The sequence below is a fragment of the Typopeltis vanoorti genome, chromosome 12 (assembly GCF_054136105.1).
Source record: "Typopeltis vanoorti isolate ZY-2024b chromosome 12, IOZ_Tvanoo_1.0, whole genome shotgun sequence".
Taxonomy (NCBI): Eukaryota; Metazoa; Arthropoda; class Arachnida; order Uropygi; family Thelyphonidae; genus Typopeltis; species Typopeltis vanoorti.
This window is the reverse complement of record NC_143560.1, coordinates 17,525,675-17,546,561: the sequence shown is the minus strand read 5'-3', so window position 1 is coordinate 17,546,561 and position 20,887 is coordinate 17,525,675. Positions and strand designations below refer to the sequence as shown.

General features: G+C 35.7%; 1 protein-coding gene across 3 annotated transcripts in view; it reads right to left on the bottom strand.

Annotated features, from left to right (window-relative positions):
• Positions 1-833: 833 nt before the first annotated feature.
• The window catches only part of Shal (Potassium voltage-gated channel protein Shal), a 304,860-nt gene continuing 284,806 nt past the window's right edge, over positions 834-20,887 (bottom strand). For all 3 annotated transcript variants that reach the window (XM_090401339.1, XM_090401337.1, XM_090401338.1), the window contains one exon: positions 834-1,802. In XM_090401339.1, coding sequence (XP_090257465.1) covers positions 1,753-1,802 — 50 coding nt within the window. In that variant the 3' untranslated portion in view covers positions 834-1,752. The remainder of the gene's footprint in view (positions 1,803-20,887) is intronic.

The following is a 20,887-nucleotide window of genomic DNA, read 5'->3' as shown; positions in this document are numbered from 1 at the left end:
CTTCAGAGTTATTTTGTATGTAAAGATATAATGTTGGAAGAATTTGATTTGGAATTCTTTGTATGAGCTGCGACAAGAGATGACAGATTCGACAACTTCTCGGCTCTTCCATCCCTTGTAGAAGCATAATTAAATTTGTTGGTTGGCCGTATAATTAGTTACTCAGTCTCATACTGAGTTGGCATCTCCAGCAAAGCAACCAGAAAACGTTGACTCCAATTTTTCTTGACTGGAAAAGTATATATGTTTCCGCTTACAGTGAATATGGTGACTTTCTAAGTATCGTCTAAGAGAGGTCACTCGCCTGGAGAAGAAAGCAGTGGAATGATGCGCAGCCAATTTGAAAAGTCACATTTGGACAGCTCCAGAAAAAGACAAAATGACACCTGTTATTTGTACCAAGTGCTGATGTAGTACTTTGGTTGATCGTTAGGTGGCTGAGATAAAGGCAACTGACTTTTTTTTTTTTTTCAGTTATTCCCCATTAAAATTACTATAATTTTGCTTTTGAGATAAAATTACGAAAATAATGAATATTTTAAGTTGTGACTTCACAGACTATTTTTAAAAAATAACGTAAAAAACTAAGATAATTTTTGAAAAATATTTTATAGAGAAATACTTTATTTTGTTTGTAAATTTAAAAAAAGATTTTTTTTAATCTTATCGCCAGACACATTCATCTGGCGTTTTACTGGATTTGTGTCTGGCGTCAACAAAGATAAATATTCGGATTGAAACTAATAAGTCTTAGTCTTGCTTTATTTCTCCACTCAGAAACAAAAACAAACTCCTTATTCATACAAATATATTTTTATTTGATTTTCTGAGCAGTTCTGGACTAGATTATTACTGTATCGTTTTGACTGAAGAGAAGGACGTGATCTGAAACACATACAGTTACTGTAAACTACACAAACTCATATCTAAGCCTATGAACTAACTCTCGCAGTACTGACTGGGATCATACTCAATCAACTAGCTGACTAGTTGGTTGGCCGGGTCACTGGATAACACTAGCATTCTATATGGACAAGGGGCATGCAAATATAACTAGCAGTCTCCTCATTTTTTTTTTCTACTGTAATTTTAAGGTTTGTAGAGCGACAAAATATGCATATGTAACAAGAATGTAGGTTGAGCACAGTAGGCTACATGAATGTTCAGTCTTATCTAGATGTCTTATCTGACACTTTGTGGGGGATACTTTGAAATTGCAGTAACAAAATATTGCAGCAGCGTCATTAGTGTCGAGAAATTGACGGAACAAGAAATCTTGGGCCAGCAAAAATCGAAATAGATATTATTAGTACAGAAAGAATATATAACAGCGCGAAAAAGGTAAAATCTTAGTGATGATATCCGTAGAATCATTTTTCATCACTGTCCGAGCATAAGGTGTTGGCAACGAGAGAATGAAAGCACCCGTAGTAGATGAATGGGAGGGAAAATGGAGTCTATATGGCACAGGGTTCCTCCATGGCTCTCATGCCACGGAGAAGATTTCAACTTCACCTCTACAGAGCACGGCCAGCGTCATATTACTGGGAGCCAGGGTCAGATGTATCGATGATAGGACAGGTAATTTGGCTGTCATTCCACGACGGGGAAGCAAGTGGACGATGGATATATTACACATTCCCTGCAGGATGATGACCACAAAATGGCTGAGTATGGGACAGGACTTCAGAATAGGACTGGTGGTAGTCATCGCCATAAATGACAATCCGACTAGGCAGACGCACTTGAATATCACTCATTTCCTCCACCTCCTCTCCCGCCCACATGGTCTCTGCTGTCCTCTGCAAATATAAAATGGTATTCAGACGTTAAGATTTCGTGCTTTGTGTTAGTTAAAAATTAAACGTATTCTGCTAATGCATTGGAAAGATCTAAACATTTCGATATTGTTAAATTTACGTTTGTCCAGAATTTTTAAAATTGCATTTAAATTTCCAGAATCCTAAATAAGTAGAATATCAATGCTAAGTTTTGAATATATTTCAAATATAAAACTACAGTTCATAATTTCTATAATGTAAATGGTAATTGGTAAATGCAAAGGGTAAATGGTTTATTTGACCGAGACAAATAATTGTGCCTAATAAAAGGGAAGAGATGGCTTACTTTCAATCAATTCAATCCTAAAATTACTTCTAGAGATTGTGAACTTTCTTTTTCAGAGCATAATATCACCACAATAATACATTTTTATAATATTAAATAATACATTCTACAATACAAATTTCATGGAAATATTCAGTTAAGTAAGGTTCTTAAAATAAAGTGATCACTATCAGTTTATTATTCAGAAAAATGTGGGAGATGTCCTTACAATAGAATTACATCGAGGATGGAAGGTTGTCTTATTGAAGAGTTAAACCAGCAAGGAACAGCAATGTAGGATTACATTTCTTCATGCCAAATGAAATTCTTCAAGAAAGAACAAATCTAATACAGTTGCAGAAAATAAATTTTCACTAGGAATGGTTCGACCGAACGCCATTGAATTTTCCGCTGTTTGAAAAATCCATTTTTAACATTGATGAAGCATCTAGAAGGTTTGCTACACCAACTAGATGAAGGCAATGGGCCTTGGTGGGTGCAGTTTTCTGAACCGAGAGCATAAAGAAGTTTGTTCCATGGCAGGAAAAATTCCTTGATGTTTAGAGAGAATAACGCAAAAGATGATGGATCAGCATTCGTTGTAATGTAATGCACTAGGTCATGCTGATAAATGTCTTTCTATCCATTCTCTTAAATTCCTTATTTTATTATATTATTGAATTCAGCCGTTTATAAAGGACTTCTTTCTGGAAATGTAAATCAAATGTTACTCTTAAACTAACTGAAGTAAGATATGGACAGATTAGTATATATAGGCCTATGCATTCTGCTGAATCTCAGTGCAGAATTCGAATATAAACAATTTTTTTTTCATAAATGAGGAAAAATAAAGCATTTACTGCCCAGTGTTTTGTTTGGGATTGCTTCATAATTGATACATTTATTCTGACAATATGTCAACTATCGACTGCACTTTTACGTACAGTGCTCATGAAAGTAACGAGCTGTGAACTTAGCAGAATTTTCGTTTAAGCTGTCGAAATATGGCAGGAATATCGTTTATTTCAATATTTTTACAGTTATAACTCTTCATAAACCTTGAATCAATAATTTCACATCCTAGAAATAAAATCATTCGATTTTATTTTTAACATCGAAATAGTTTTGCTCTTATGCCATCAGGTCTTCCAAACTTTGTACTAAAACAGAGTTTGCCTGAATAATTCTCGGATAATTCTGAACATTAACTACGAGAATTTTGCATTTCAGCAACAAAATAATAACAAATATAAATACCTGATTTCTTTCAAACGATCTCCACTGTACATGATGTGCAATATTTTTAGTTTGGAGACTTCGGCAACACAGAGCACATGAGCCCCCACTTTTCGTACCATTTTTGAAGCTTTCGTTTTTTTTTTTTTTTTTTTTTTTTTTTTTTTTTTTTTTTTTTTTTCCTCCTCAGTAGTATTTGAATCTAGAATCAATATATAAAGCTGATTCCAATTTTAGATTATAGAATCCAACTGTAGAAAGATTAAACTAAAAGTTTCACGGTTCGTATCTGATATAGCCAGCTCTTTTATTTTTAATGATTGCCTGAATTGTAACTTTATAACAAAAAAAGGCCTATAAATTAATGAAAAAAATGAATGAAAATGCACTCAGAAATGCATCATGAAATAGTTTTAATAATTTAAAACTACTAAACCGTATTAGATTGACAGTCGAAAATGCGAAAAAATTTTGCTTTTGTGAAGAGAGAAAAATGAAGCTATGGGATTCATACTTCACTTTATTATTATTATTATTTCTATTGATTTATTCATCACCAATTAATGTTGAGTGATTAGAATTATCGCAATGGCAGCCAAAGGTTTAAAGCATTCTGAAACCATAACAAAGAAAAACGACCTTCAGGCTTCCACACCAGGTTTTTCCGAAGAAGGAAGCCTACTTTCTTCAAACCGCTATTGAGGAATCAATTCATCATTAATCCATAGAAGAATTCAGTTCACTTAAATCCAAGCTGTCATAATAGTCGTTATTAAAATGGTTTTTTGTCCCCCTAATCAGTGCTATGAAATGTTCAATCTGCTTTTGAAAAAAATTAAGGGAACTTGAAAAAAGGTGATGTCTTTTGTGATTTTCTAAAATACTGATTTAACTAAGGAAGTTATCGAAAACACTTTTGACCTTCGCAAAGAAGTTTCAGTACTTATCGCTGTTGCGGAACTGACCAACGAGGAACGGATGTAGCAATTTTTTCTAACTTAGAAAGAAAGCAAATTACCTGACAAGAAATTACATTCTTGTTACTAGCACAACTTGATGTGGAATCAATTGCCTCTATATACGATTGGCTTTGTCATGAAGATATTTCACCTGCAAACTTTGCTTATGCTTTGCAAAATCAGTATTATAAGAAATTACATTTTTAAAATGAAATATATATTGATCTTTAATTGACCATGATTTATAAACATCTAATGCCAACAAGTTTCTCCAACGGGGCTGTTCGGCTTCTTCAGGGCTTATAACGGGAAGAGAAAACTCAAAGTGGCTAGTACAGAAAAAATGGAGTAATATTATCGTATAAATCAAAAATTAAAACAGAACGCGTAACATTAGCATGGAGCGTGTTGTGTTAGTCACTGTTGTGAGAGCACGCTCTGTAGTTTTGAGCGAAATCAAATTCTGGCAGACTGAGCGATCTTATTAATGTTTTCCATATGTCAGCTATTATCATTCCCTGGTTTCTGTTAAGATTTTTTCAAGAACGGAGGGCTACTACGGCTTCCTTCAAATTTCTACAACGGAAGTCTTCTTCTAGATAAGGCACGGAGCTGTTTTCCCAATCAATGGTATGGTTTGTAATCGTGAAATGATGGGCTGGACCTGAGTTGTCTGTTCCATTGTTATTAACATCTCCTATATGTTGTTTTCTTTTCGGATTTCGAGGCTTCTCGACGTCTGTCCTATATAGTTTAGACCACAAGCACATGAGATGTTGTACACTTCAGCGTGTTGTCCAAACACCTCTCCAGCCTCCTAAAAGGATATATCAGAAAATCGGGCACTTACATTAAGAATTCAACACTTTATTGAAAAGCATCTCGATCTTAAAGACAAACATTCTCGCTATCTTGGACGTGGTATCTTTATTTACCAACATCACAGTAGAAGTTATCAGTATCCTATACAATCTCTTTCCTGAAGATACAGCTCACCTTTTTCGTCACTGCCTTAAATCTAATTATTTTAAATGGAATGAAACTATATATGAGCAACTAAATGGCTGAACTATGAGCAGTCCCCTTTCACCGCCCTGTGCAGATCTTTTCATGGAAAAGCTAGAAACAGACATCCTCTCAAAATTAGACCCAAAACGTTTAGTGTGGTGGAGGTATGTAGACGATGTCTTCATAATTTGGAGGGACACAAAAACAACCCTTTTGGACTTTTTCACCAAAATTAATTCTTTCCATCAAAAAATACAATTCAATTTGGAATTGGGAAAAGATTATCTACTACCATTTTTGGATACCCTAATCAGGAAACTAGTAGATGGTCATATCAAACTAACAGTCTACCGCAAACCAAAACACACTGGACGCTACCTTCATTTCAAATCAAGAAAAAGAACTCTACGATGAACTTACTCATATATCAGAGACATTAATAAATGAATTTAATCAACAAGATTCTTCATAGCAACCCCCACAACAACAACAACAATCTATCACTCAATACAGATCATCCATAGTTATTCCTTATGCAAGTACAGTGTCGAAAAAGATCGCAAAACTTTTTAAGCTTTTCAACATCAGAGGTGTGTTGAAACCGGTTAAGACTGTCCGTCACGTTTTAAGATCGCCAAAATACATTAATGCTTTTTTCAAACACGCTGGAGTGTACACGCAACATCCCATGTGCTTGTGGTCTAAACCAGGGCTGTCCAAAGCACTGTCTGCGGGCCGCATGCGCTCGCAGTGCGATTTTGTGCGGCCCGCCTCTGGGTTTTGATTTTCACGAACGAAAAAAATAAAATAACAATTTGAATCGAATGCATATTAGATATTTTAATTCTATCACTAATCGATAATCTCGATGTTCGTAATTTTATTTGGTGTTTTTACATCACTATATACCCACGTGCTTTTCGAATATTAGATGTGTCAAAGAAGCGTTCTTACACTGTTTTGTTCCAATGAGCACGTTATGGGCGTTCATGAGGGAACGTGAGCACGCGATTAGTGTTATTCGTTTGTTCCGCTTTCGAGGTTGTGTCGCTGCTGCTCACCAAATTACTAGATACGCATTGTGATGCGGCCCTTGAATTGGACAGCCCTGGTCTAAACTATATAGGAGAGACATCGAGAAGCCTCGAAATTAAAAAAACAAAACAAAAACATATAGGATATGTTAATAATAACATGTCATGTCAATAGCGGAACAGACACCTCAGGTCTAGCCCATCATTTCGCGATTACAAACCATACCATTGATTGGGAAAGCAGCTCCGTGCCTTATCTAGAAGAAGACTTCCGTTGTAGAAATTTGAAGGAAGCCGTAGTAGCCCTCCGTTCTTGAAAAAATCTTAACAGAAACCAAGGAATGATAATAGCTGACATATGGAAAACATTAATAAGATCGCTCAGTCTGCCAGAATTTAATTTCGCTCAAAACTACAGAGCGTGCTCTCACAACAGTGACAAACACAACACGCTCCATGCGTGTAATGTTACGCGGTCTGTTAATTTTTAGTTTATACGATAATGTTATTCCATTTTCTCTGTACTAGCGACTTTGAGTTTTCTCTTCCCTGAAGTAGCCGAACAGCCCTGTTGGAGAAAGTTGTTGGTATTAGATGTTTATAAATCATGGTCAATTAAAGATCAATATATATTTCATTTTAATTACAGGGTGTTCGGGATAAATTTGACAGTTTCGTAAGGAAAAAGAAAATCTTCTTTGTATCTATTAAATTTAATGAATTGACAAAAAAACATTACAGGCAGAGTTAATTACAATACTATCAACAAGATTTACTCAAAATAACCACCATTAGCATCGATCACAGCTTCAATTCTGCTTCGGAACCTCGAACAAGCTGATGCTACAGTCTCCCTGGGAAGGGCCGCAAAAACTGTTTTAATTTTATCCATTAACTGGGCTTTTGTATTACTGGAAGTGCGATTGGTGTCTTTTTCAACTGCGCCCCATACAAAATAATCCATGGGGTTAAGGTCTGGGGAGTTTGGAGGCCAAACATTTGGACTGGTGAAGTCGTAGAAATTTTCAGACAACCATTTTTGACTTTTCCCAGAGGTGTGGCAAGGGGGCCGAATCCTGCTGCCATACATACGGCCTACCATTGGCTACCCTTGTTATCCAGGGCTTGACTACAGTTAGCAACTCCACGAACAAAGCCCGAATTCCAATGCCAGGGTTCTTCAACACCTGTTCCTGCAGATTTGCGAGGAATTCTGCTGTACGAACGCAATCAGATCGTCTGCTAGGGATCTTTCTTCTTGCTACATCCTCGTAGTCACCATTGCAAGTCTCTAGTTCATGCCTGATTGTTTTTACTGTATTCAGGGAGCATTGGGCAGCAGTCGTAATATCCTTATTTTGATGGCGGGCACGAATCATCATGATACAAGTTATTCTCTTCCATGATTCAGGTGGGTTCCAGCTATCCATCCTTTCTGACATCTTGTATATGAATGAAGAAGGGTCCAAACTTTTAAATGAAGAGAAGTGTGTGTTAATACATGTAACTTACGGAAAAATATAATTAATTATAAATATGTCAAATTTATCCCGAACACCCTGTATATGTTTCAAAGGCCAAGTATAATCTCAGCAAATTACATTTTTAATTTTAAGTTTAAAGATAAATGGAAGGATAATCAATTTTTCCGAGGCAATTAATAGGATTCAGCATAAACAGAGGCCACTCAGCAATTTCCATCTCATATTAAGCTTTCACTCTTTGTAACTGATAGTCAGTTTTCTCTCAGACTTTTGGGTGTGCTTCAAGGTACTGTTATGTCACTTATTCTCTTTTTTCTATAACAATAACGACATTTTCTCGCTGACCTCGAACCCTATCCATAGTTCTGCTGATGACAGCACCCTTTGTTACTCCGAATAATTTATCAAAAACTCTTACAGTGCCCAAACATATCAATTTCAAGATCTTCTACAACTGGATCCCTAAACACCGATCATAATACAATCCTTCAATACAGTGATGAAAACCTTGTCACCTTCAATGCTAACAAAAGCCAGATCTATCTTTTTTCTCTGATATTCTCACACCTTTAATAATACCTAGCTCACCAGACAAGACTAAAGCTCTCTTTTTGGGCTGACATTTATCTCTAGCCTTTATTGGCACAATGCATCACACCTGTAGTTTTCACAGCCTCCAAAATATTTCGTTTCCTCTTCAGTTCAAGATATTGCTTTTCAATTGTTTTTTTTAACCTCTCTAGCTACTAACTCTACACACAAATCTTAAATCTGCCTCACCTGAGAATACTGCTCTCATAATTGGAGTAACATACCAAAAACCACCCCCAAAATTCCGTGAAGTCCAAAAGAGAATAGATCGGCTAATCGATGATCATTCTCACAGATTCGTTCTAGTTTCTGTCTCACAGACGGAATCTTTCGGCTTTATGCCTACTCATGCTCTTCAATGGGCACTGTTCCAAAGAAATTGCATCCCTCATTCACATCAGCATACCCTAGCATGAGTCCAACAGCCATCAGTTCAAATGCTAACCCACCAAATCTGCGTATCACTCTTCTTTTATTCCACCTGCCTCTGTTCTCTGGAACATCCTTACCAAAGAAGTATCTGCTAATCAATAAGATCCCTCTCTCTCTCTCTCTCTCTCTCTCTCTCGCTCTCTTACCTCCTCCTGCCGATATATAGTACCAATTTGTTTCAGTAGTTTGTTCATCGATTGATTTAGTCAATATAGAAATTCATTATATTTTTGGATAAGCAGAGGCATTCAAACTAAAACTCAGAAATGAAGAGTGCAATTTAAAGGGATGAAATACATAATTTTTCATTGCTTTAAAAAGTCCCTGACACGGTTGTTCGAATATACATTTTGCAAATTATGTAGATCAAATAAATAATTATTAAAATACCTTAATCAATACTTGGGTGAAATGACTCGATAGCTTCAACTCCCATTAGGAAAATCACATCAATACAAATAAGCCTTTGCAAACTTATTTATATTAATGTCCGTTTTAGTCCAGAAGGATTAGAATTAAGAACACTAGATTTGCCTTTTAATAGACTATTAAATTGCACAGTTTTTGTTCAGTAGTGGAATATCTTATCCACTAATGAACAAATATACAAACGAATTTTCTCTGAAGAACAATTCTTAACTGAAAAAAAATCTGTTTTGCGTAAATACGTTTCAAACATTTGTTAAGTCGTTTCCGACATGCATAGCAATGAAACATTTTTAAATTAAGTTTTTGCAAAATAAATAAATAAAACAAGAAATTCGATAAGCGAAGCATATTTGATAATCAATTATACGAATTTTGTTATTCTACAGCGGCGATACACCATAGAATATTTCCGTATTTTCCTCACAATCTACGATAAAGTGGATTTAATACTATAAATTGCGTATCTTATATGATAGAAGGATGGTTATAAGAAATGAAACTTACATACTTAAGAGGAAGAAGAAGTTTATCATTTGTTAGAATTCATCTTGGCCACTAGGTGGGTGCTCATGACTACATGAGCATGTGTAAGCATGCATAATGGAGACTCAGCAGCTAAAGCTAAACTCTAGAAAGCTTTTTTTTTCTACAAATGGCCCCTTCTATTTCTTTTAATTCAAGTTGCCTGACCATTGTTATAAATCCCTATTGTCATTTATAAAAATATGAAATATATAAATCATACATGAATAAAAAATATACATATAAATATAAACGTTTTCATTTTTCAACAGGCGTAAACTGCTATCATTCCTCGTAAGCTTTCATCTATGTATATCAACTGGATCATACAAACGCTTCAGTGATGATGATGACAGTGGAGAGTGGCTGCTGACCAGTTTCTAAAGGTTATGTGCTGAAGCAGTCGGCAGTCAGGTTTCCTCGACCTTCACCATCACTGGAAGATTAGTGACCCAGCTAGCATACATAGATGAAAGCACACGCTGATAAAACAGACAACTCTGTTGTTATACGATTTTCTTAATCCTAACTAATATTAATGTATGAAATTCATGTAAGTGCCATGATTGATTGATTGATTTTTCCGATTTGCGGGGTTCAAACACTCGCGTTTTCAGGAGAAACAAAAATTCTTATCTGCGCCAAAGATCAACTAACTGAGAAACCGGTATAACCCTAGAAAAGTTCTCTTGTCATCGACTAAAATAAAACCTACAAGGCGTTTCTTCTACTGAATTAGAATCAAGTACCTTATCATGAGGCTACAGCACAAGTGTCTTGTTGCAATTAATGTGGTTATTTTAAGAATGCTTCTGGAGAGTTATGGAGTTATCAGAAATATCTTTTTGTATAACAGTAATGAAAGTTTAATGAATGTGGAGATCGATATCTTAATTGCAATGGGAATCATCTTTAGAAATGCAAAGAAGATGTTGAAGTAATGCTTTCTTTATAAAATACATGTATACAAGTAGGGTCATCCATAATGGTTATTCATAAACTTGAATTTTCAACTTTGAAGGATGAACAAACTTAAATTACTCCTACGTGAAGAACCTTTGTTTGCATGGAATGTGACATCCACCAGGCAAGTATTCTGTGTGGTGTAGGGAAGCGTACCTTCCATAGGTTCAATCACTATAAGCAGCCTTTTTTAGTTTTATTAATTTTTTTATTCGTTTTCTGTCACCTTCCTTGATGATATAGCATTGGTAACTACAGATGATGCAAGAACAAGGTCTTCGAGTTGAAGAATTCAGCGAATATTCTTCACTCTGCTGATGTTGAATTGAATGTTAAGCTAAATTTTAAACTGTCATATAACATATACCCAATTAAAGAAGACATCAATCTAAAATGAAAATAAATAAAATGTCCATTCTCTCTCTCTCTTTCTCTCAAGAAATTAAAACAATTCTCCAAAAAGTCAAGGAAATCCTGTAATAAATGTTTGAATCGTGCTAAAATAAATATATTTCGAAAAGATAGAAGTGATAAGAAGGGAGGCGTAGTTTGTTAATGACAGCGGAGAAGGTGAGTTGTATCCTCCCACTAAGCGTGAGAACTTGGAAGAAGTGGCAACAGCATTGATGGTACTTGGTATGAAGTAAATGGAATAGAATATTTAGGAGTGTTTGTACAGGCCAATGTATACTGAACGAGATGAGAATGAAATATTTCAGTAAGGGAAAGTAAACAAGTAAGATCTGGTGATTATTATAGTTGAAAACATGGCTTGGAAATATGATACAGTCACAGGAATGGAGAAAATGATTTTGAGTTACTCGAAGATCATTATTTAACAGATGATAAAGGGAGTTTCAAGTATCCGATATAGCGATTACATCGCAAGATGTGATAGTGAATGAAATTCCCATGTTGTATCCGGTTAGTGAGAGTGATCATACAGTATTCACATGGGAAGTGGTAAAGTAAACTATGTATTTCAAATAGAACAATGAATATATGGAATTACAGAACAGAAACCTATGAGAATATGAGTGACTCGGACAACAGCTTAGCTGCATTCGCTGTCAGTGCTGGCAAGTTGTTCAGGTATTACTTGAAAGCAAGATGTCACTGTATTCCGATAGTAAGGTGGATAAATAGAATAAATATAAAGTGATGGAGAAAGGAAATTCGTCTGGAAGTGTGCATATAAGAAGAATAGGATTTTGACGAGTTAGAACAGCAAGTGGTCAGCACTTTCATATTAAATTATAAACTAAGAAAGGAGCAAGTACGATAATAAAGAATATGAAAGAAGACTGCAGCACAAATTAAGCAAAATCTTAAGGAGGTCTTTAGTTTCATATCGAATAAAAGAAATGTTAGCTATGGAAAAATGATCATAGTTGCTAAAGACGATAGAAAAACAAATAAGTGAAGGCATAATAGAAATATTCAATGAGTATTTTGTAGGCGGGTTTCATGATAATGGAGAAATGCTGACATCAGTTGTAAGAGTAAAAAAATGCGATTGAAAGTAGAAGAATGTGAGGTGTTTGTTATGTTGAGAAAATTTCATGTCAATTATGGAGCTGAACTAAACGAGGTATCAACAAGCATTTTAAGGCTAAGTTAAGGAGTTAACTCTGCTACTGACTTTGCTGTTCCATTGAAAAGGTCCTTGATCACGAAGGTTCTGGAGAAGTTAATAAGGGTCAAAATAGAAAATTGAGTCTGCGAGAAGGAATTGCCGCGCAATACGTTATATGTTAATATATTTCCAGGGGATGGGGATTGATAATAGATTGGTAACATGGGCTGGAGACTGTCTACACTATCTATACACTATCTACCAATAATTGTCTGGATACCTCCTCTTATTTGAAGTTATGGAACATTCCAGGTTTGTTAATAACATAAAAAAACACTGTACAGATAGTAGGAAGCAGTATTTCATTGTAGCAGTTGAATACAAGTGGTATGGCAACACAACATGAACTCAGTGACTTCGAGAGAGGTGTCATCATGAGCTGTCACATTGGTTGCATGTCTATACTTACCATTGCCACTCAACTGGAGCATCCAAAATCAACGGTTGGAAATGTGATCAACAAATGGAGACGTTCCGGTATCAACAGGGCAGTAAAACACCCAGGGCGGCCGCCGAAAATGACTGACAGGGACAGGACGGTGTGAAAATGGGTGGCAAGCAAAAACCGGCTACAGTGAACACAACCCATCCGTGATGAGTTCTAGAGTATCACCATGTAGTGCCCAGTATCACTATGGTGAGCACACTTAATGTACGAAAAGAACACCCTTTACTGGGTTTCCGTTCCATAAAAACTCCACACTGTAGACAGTACTTGATTATCCAGAATATCAAGGTACTGAGTTGCCTTCATGGAACCAAGGGCAACGACCAGTGGTCCCACTCCAATGGAAAATGGTATTCTGGAGTGATGAATCAAGGTTTGTTAGTATTTCAGTTTAATGGCAGGGTGTGGAGGCAGCCTGGTGAACGCTTGTTGCCGCAGTGTGTTGTACCCACAGTAAAGTTTGGTAGTGGAGGAGTAATGATGTGGGTTGCATTCAGCTGATTTGCAGTAGGACCACTGGTCGTTGCCCTTAGTTCCATGAAGGCAACTCAGTGGTATTTGGATAATCAAGTGCTTCTTACACTGTGGAGTTTTTATGGAACGTATCCGTGTTACTATCAAGACAACAATGACCCATGCTACAAAGCTGCAGTTGTTATGGAATGGTATGAAGAAATGGGTGTTGAATAACTGTTCTGGCCGAGTAGAGTCCTGACCTCAACCCCATCGAACACCTGTGGGACGAATTGGAGGGGCGATTGAGGTCCAGAGCAGCACGTCCTCGATCTGTTGCTGAATTCAGTGCTGCTTTGGTGGAGGGATGGAGACAAATTACACCTGATGTCTACCACACATTGGTGGAAAGCTTCCCTCAGAGAGTGCAGGAGCTGATCAAAGACAGATGCGGACATACCCGATATTAGGGTTCGCCTGCTGGTATCAGTTGTAAATTGATAAAGTATGCGGACAATTATTAGCAGATAGTGTACATATTGTAGAAAATGTAGAATGGTATCTCAGCGAGAGTTAATATAAAAATGTAGAACGGTTTTCGATGAATTTTTATGGAACCGGTTTCCATAAATATAAAATTGAATATAAAAGGCCCTCACTACAAAGTGATGGGACCTTTTTTATATATTGATAACAGAGCACCATGCTTAAAGACAGATATTCAGTTGTTTGCATATTATGGAAAGTTTGGGAGAGTTATAAAAAAATAACTGATGTGATATCACTTTAAGAAGACAGGTAAGGATTTGTATAAGGTTTTTCATGTCAATATTTACGAAACCTTATGTGAGAAAATATTAGTGGAATAAATCCCAATGATAAGAGATTGTAAACACAGAACACATGAACATATTAGTAGCATCAGTGGAAGAAGGATTAGATAATCCGCAAATCTTGCTCTAAAGACCAAACATGGTATTTTATCAAGCCACTTCAAACGTCCAAAAAGAAATATGGTCGGTTTACACGTAATGAAATTCATTTCCTATCCAATGACATTCACAAACATTCATGCTTACGTTGGAGAATGTTGGTTGGAGATCATGCTTTTCAGTCATCCCAACATTATGGCAACGGTAATTACGAATAGAGTGAAGTTCGTGAAGCACAGAAAAGTTGATGAAGATGACAGAGGATTCCCGGAATAATGAAATTGAGAGTAGTAGTAACTATGTAACAACTAGTGACAGTCGTGACAAAGTTATATAAGCAGTGCCATAGTTAGGGTCAAGCGAAACTAACTATTATTCAGCCTCTAAAGAAAGAGCCAGGATCATTACTTTGATTGACGTCATAATATAAATGACATCATAATTTAGTGTAATCCTAAAAAGGGGTTGCCAATGAGAAAAACATTTGGAAAGAGAATAAATCATAAGTAGAGATGTAGCACCAGAGATGCTCTTCGCTTGAAATACCATTTCATATGCTACTCATGTTCCTTGATGGAACCATTTGGTATAGAAGACTGCAATTTCATTTGACGTGACGTCGAAAATTGGCGATTTAGTCCAAACAGTTGGTGATGTTTTTAAGTTTTTCAGACAGATGATTTATTAATTTCGGAAGAAATTTTCATAATATCATAAATTTCATAAGTTCGGAGGAAACTTTAAAGAAAAGTTTTAGAAATAAACATTTAAAATAAGAACAAACAAACAGATTAGTACATCTGAATATTGAGTATTTATCACGCGCACGCACACACACACACACACACACACACACACACACACACACACACACACACACACACACACACACACACACACACACACACACACACACACACACACACACACACACACACACACACACACACACACACACACACACACACACACACACACACACACACACACACACACACACACACACACACACTCAGTTACAATTATTATATGGATAATACTAATTTTTCTTGAAAACTGCGTACCAGTGATAGACCAAGTGGCTCAGCAACTATGAAGGCTAAATGACTAGTTATGTACAATGCTAATCGTGGGATGCGGTTTAGAGCATGACGTGTTAGTAAGCTATCAGTTCATACAATTACAGAACAATTAGATCATTCGAGATACAGATAAAAAACACTCAGACTAAGAAACTAGGAGAAGGAAGCAAGGAAAGAGTGTGCTAAAAAAAAAGAATATTGTTATGAGTCGCTCTTTTCTTATAACAGTAAGTTTTCTCAGCTGAGATTTCCTGGTGCTCAAAATGTATTGAACTCCACAGCCTAGTTTTTCATTGAAGGGATACTGAGCAAGAAAAACGTTGCTCAGGTTTGAGATGCATGGTGCAGAGCTTGCTATGATTGGATAGCGAACAGTTTGAAAAATTGTTGTATAGAGTGATGAACTTTATGTATTAAACTTCACAGCTTTCTATTAAAGAACTGCGCATACAAACGTTTTTCAGGTTTGAGTTGCTTGGTGCAGTGCTCATGATTTTATAGTGGACAGCTGGACCAATTGTGCAGTGGAGTGATGAATCATAGTGTAATCTTTTCCAATCACACTAGTTTATGCATGACAGCTTTTAGCAGAATATTAAGAAGAGTTTACTGCCTTATCTACGTGCACCGAGGAGAACACTGAATTTGACTGATATTGATATTCTGGCTTTTTTTCTGTTGCTTACACTTGTAAGCGACCCAGATAAGAATCAAAATGACCGTAGAAATGTTTCATAATGTCGATGTTCATCCAGATGAGTGTCCACATTATGAAAAAAAAAATTTTTTCCCCCATTGGAATGAACGGACGTAAGAGGCAAGCAAGAAAAGTACATATTATAACATGGTTTGAAGGAACTTGTAAAGTAAAATATATATTTAATTACACTGCTAAATTATACTTATTCTGAGCTGCAGGTAGTTTCGCTTTGAGTGGTTGAACAACATTACAGGAATAAGAAGTAAAATATGAGGTGAGAAAAACAGTAATATTCAAGCATATACTGTATAGGAATACTAGCGGATAACTGAACAAAGTTTTGTATTTTAGTGAGTCAAAAAATCCATTCGTGAATCTAAATAACTCTACGAATGCAAATTAAGTCGCGTAGATGCTTAAACAACTATTTCATTATCCCAAATGGGAATAACGAAACACATTAACTGAGACGAATACAGGACGATACAACCGTTCGTATTAAGTGGAAAAGTATAGTTCATCGCCAACGAATTTTCTTACACAGAGTGGGATAACCTCTGCACGAGACCATTTAGACATCTTGAATGCTGCAAATTCGTCACACAGTGATGGTTTCGCCACAATCACTAAAAATCTGGATTAATTCAGGAAAGAAAGAGAAATAAACATAAGATGGGCCATGTTGACGACTCACCTTGATGACTTCTCCATCACTGACGAGAATGCATGTGATGGAGCAAATAGTTGGAATCTAAATGGCGACACTTCTTACGTGTGAAGCTGTGGAAGCCGGTTCAATAAAAATTCATCGAAAACAGCTCTTCAAAAGAAAATTCCGAATATGAATTATTCCTAAGACAATTCTCCAAAAAAAGAAATTCATCGAATGGCAATTTATTGAGAAAAAATAAATCCGTTCCCCGAAAGATATATTTAAAAAAACTTGCTAATGAATTGTCATTCATCGTAAAAAGTTTTTCGAAAGACAATTCACAGATTATTTTTCACGAATTCCTGTTTTATAATTCACCAAAACACTTTTCCATGCAAAATACGATTTCAACATTTTTTGTTAAATTTGCATACTATTATCTAAGAAGCAGACAACGTGATTAGGTAGGCACTGAGAATTAATTATTTTATTGTTTCAGAATATTATTTTTCAATGTCCACATATTACTTCACTACATATGAAGTGGCATAGTTTCTCCATCCTGAAACTTGTGTTTTGTTTTTCATTCCTCAAAAGCATGCAAACTAATCGGAAGGACATATGCAATTAATAGATAAATTGACCATATAGCTGATTCGGCCATAATTCAAAACAAACCAATCCAACTGCTTCAGCCTAACTGATAGACAATGCGTCCTGCGATATGAATACATTTTGTCTTACATTGAGATTGACCGTTTTTATGGGACAGAAGCGAGAACTACTAGTTTTAAAATGAGTATTTGTTCAACTTGACGGAAGAAGAAGAAGAAGAAAAAATGCGCTTTACTTATTAGATTCTTTAAGATTTTTTTTCTTACAAAAAGTCCCACTACCCTGATAATTGCCATTTATCATAAAGCTTACCAATTTTCATTTTCGTTTAATATTTATGAAACATGTTATTTACTCTTATCATAATGGTAATCCTTTTAATTCTTTTTACTATTAAATTATATGTATTTCAAAGTCACATGACTTCAAAATCATTTCACGCTTAATTTAAAATACAGAAGCCTAACTTTTTTTTTAATGTTTATTTGCATTCGGTTTTTTGCCAGTGATGTTACTGGGTGCGAATAGCGGTCCATTACTATTTGTTAATAATTTAGGAAAATGCACCCACACCTGTTATGAGCCACTTGTACTTCACTCTTACCATCCTCTCTCTCTCTCTCTTAGTGACGATTAAGGACCCTGCTCTCCATAGGCATGAAACAACTATCGCCCATATCAACTTGTTAACGAATTAACATGAAGTAAATAAGAAACTAAAACCAGTGAAGCTGAACATCTTATAAGTTTATTGTACTGAAAGTCTCATTCATTGCATATTTGCAACTTATTATACTATATCTTTAAATCTATTTTTGCCGTTCAGAATTTTTGTTTAATTCTCAATAATACAAGGAATCTAATTGTGCATTCGACCATCTCTTAACTTTTCCCTTTCAGTTTGTTATGAAGTTGAACTAAATCCTTTACAACCAAGGAGTACAAGAATAAAAGTTTAGAAGTATGCAAAAAAGAATACGACTGTTCAAATTGAGTTATTTGAATAGTACTGAAAATATTTTAGGTTTTAGTCAAAGTTTTAATGAAACTGCCTTTCAATTAATTTTTCGCAAAATTGCTTTCTTTGACGATTTTATTTTTCAATGAATTCTGAATCTTTGGTAAATTGCTTTTTCGATGAATTCCTTTTTTGATAAATTGGTTCGATGAACTGCTTTTTCAGTTCAGCGAATCTTTCGGCGAATTTTCTGCACACCACACAAATTCATGGTGGCTAAGGGACATTCTTGAGAAATGTTTTTACCTTAGGATGGATTAGTGAATATTTGGCATGCGAAGTGGATTCAAGAGTGAAGCGGGATATTTTCATGAGTAGGCCTCGAAGTTGATTAATAGAATCACAAAACCAGTCACATTTGAAAGTGCCATGCAGATCACCTGGCAGAGGAGAATGAGTGCTGAAGTAAGATAGGTAATGATTAATCTATATCTTCCATTTGATGATGGCATGCGAAGCAGAATAACAATGAGTATTGCGGTTATTGTTTCCTTGAACGTTTATCCTGAGTGTAGCAGTGAAGGATAGTGGATAAAAAAAGAAAAACGAATCCAGCTGCTATATCTTAGGCAGTTAATTCTAACCGACTGGCATAGCACAAATATAAATCTATACACATTGATTAAAGATCACTCAATAAAACGAAACATTTCTAAACATAATGGTAACTGCGATTAGTATCTTTGGAAAGGGCTAGAATGGCTTCGAAACAAACAGATGCACCTTCAAATGTTTGTGTATTCATTGAACACTATCCGTTAATAGCATAACGTTCTAAAATAATTTTTAGGAGGAGAGAAACATCAAGATCACTTACGGAAAGTAAAAATATTGAGGAAGTAGGACATAAATATCAGCAAATAAAAGAAAAACTGTTGGTTTTTAATTAAGAAACCATACTACGTAATTAGTTGATAGCAAAAGAAGGCTCTTAGCATAAAGTACTCATCAACTAGGCCTGTCTTTTCAATGAGTTGCAGCACTAATGCATTATTATAATGATCACCCTCTCCGTTTTATTTCAATTTACATGATTTTTAAATAATGTTTTTTGTTTTTCATATTTTGTTTTTGTTTTTGTGAATGTTACATGTATTCAGTGTGCCTAGTGTGAAAGCTTTTCAGATTCTCATTTGCAAAGCAAAATACTAATCACCAATGCTTCAATGTTTCAACAGCATATCACTAAGACATTAAAATAAAGTTCTCTATAGCATATTATGTTAGTTTGATTTTTTCTTCCTCATTTCAGAGAGGGAAGAAAAACAGGAGCTCTGTTTTCCTTCCCTCTTGGCCATGACGCTATTCGTCCCACTGCACTTCGGAAGTGTCAAGTAAGTTGCCTACTGTCATGGCCGGATTTACGTATAAGCCAGAAAAACTACAGCTTAGGGCCACCGAAAGCTATTAAATCTAAAATTTAATCAGAGGAGGGCATCTTGAAAGTTACAGCTTTAGGTGACAGCAACCTTAAATCTGTCCCTGCCCACTGCAAATGCAGTTTCTTTTGTTGAGTATGATAAAAGTTTCAAGTACAGATACGTCTATTTTTCATTATTTTTATACGCTTCCAGTCTGGTGTCATTTAAGTGTTTATTGAAATCCTCCTTCTATAAATAAGACTACTAGGGTTAAAGGATAAACTTGCCTGTTCTATACCTTTAAATTTTCTAAAAGGCTTATTTCTCGTATCACAGACTATACTTTTTAGTTATCAATTTTTCAGAATGTCAAGGACATCTAACATCTGTTTCGGAACACACTGGTTTAAGAAGCCAAGTATATCGAAGCATGCTGTTTCGAGAGAGAAAAAAAACAAATCTGGTTTAGATTAACTTATAATGAGGGGGTGTCAAACTAATTTGGTGATGCGATGGAGTTGTAGCTATATTTATGTAAGCGTAGAAACCGAACAATGCATTAGCACGATGAGTATTCAAGGTAAAGTCCTTAAAATAGTTCAGAAAAGCAGGGAAATGAGCGACGTACTTACAACAGAAAGGATATCAAATCACGTCCGCTGTTTTTCATTCATACTGAGATCGACATAAGTATTTTTATAATGAGTTTCAGATTTCAGAAAATGTTCACAACTAAGAAACAGCAACAGCCACATTTAGTACAACTTTCAGAGGGACCTGAAAATCCTCATCTCCACCATGAATTCATCTATATCACAATCGCATCGAGTATTCTCATGGCGTTTTGACATATTTCAGGCACGAAAAGTTCGGCGCCATTTTTGAAGTTTAGAGGCTCTTTTCAAGCACATTTTTATTTATCGATGCAGAGAGCGACAAACCTCAAGTATAGAAAATAAATTACTAAATTACTTAATGAAAATAGTACTAGTTTCATTAAACATCACTGTGTGGTCTTCAGAACACTTTGTAGAGTCTGAATAGTCCGGCTCTGAGAGCGATTCAGATCGTCGTAAAACGTTACTCCAGTCTGCCGATCTAGTAAATTGAAAAGCTTGATAAGCAGGCTATGGCAACGCTGACTCCGTTCGGTGTAGATCTACTCGCTTACACAGGAAAATAGTTTCTTAATTTTGCGCACTATTTTCCAAATTGGAGCTCAAGGT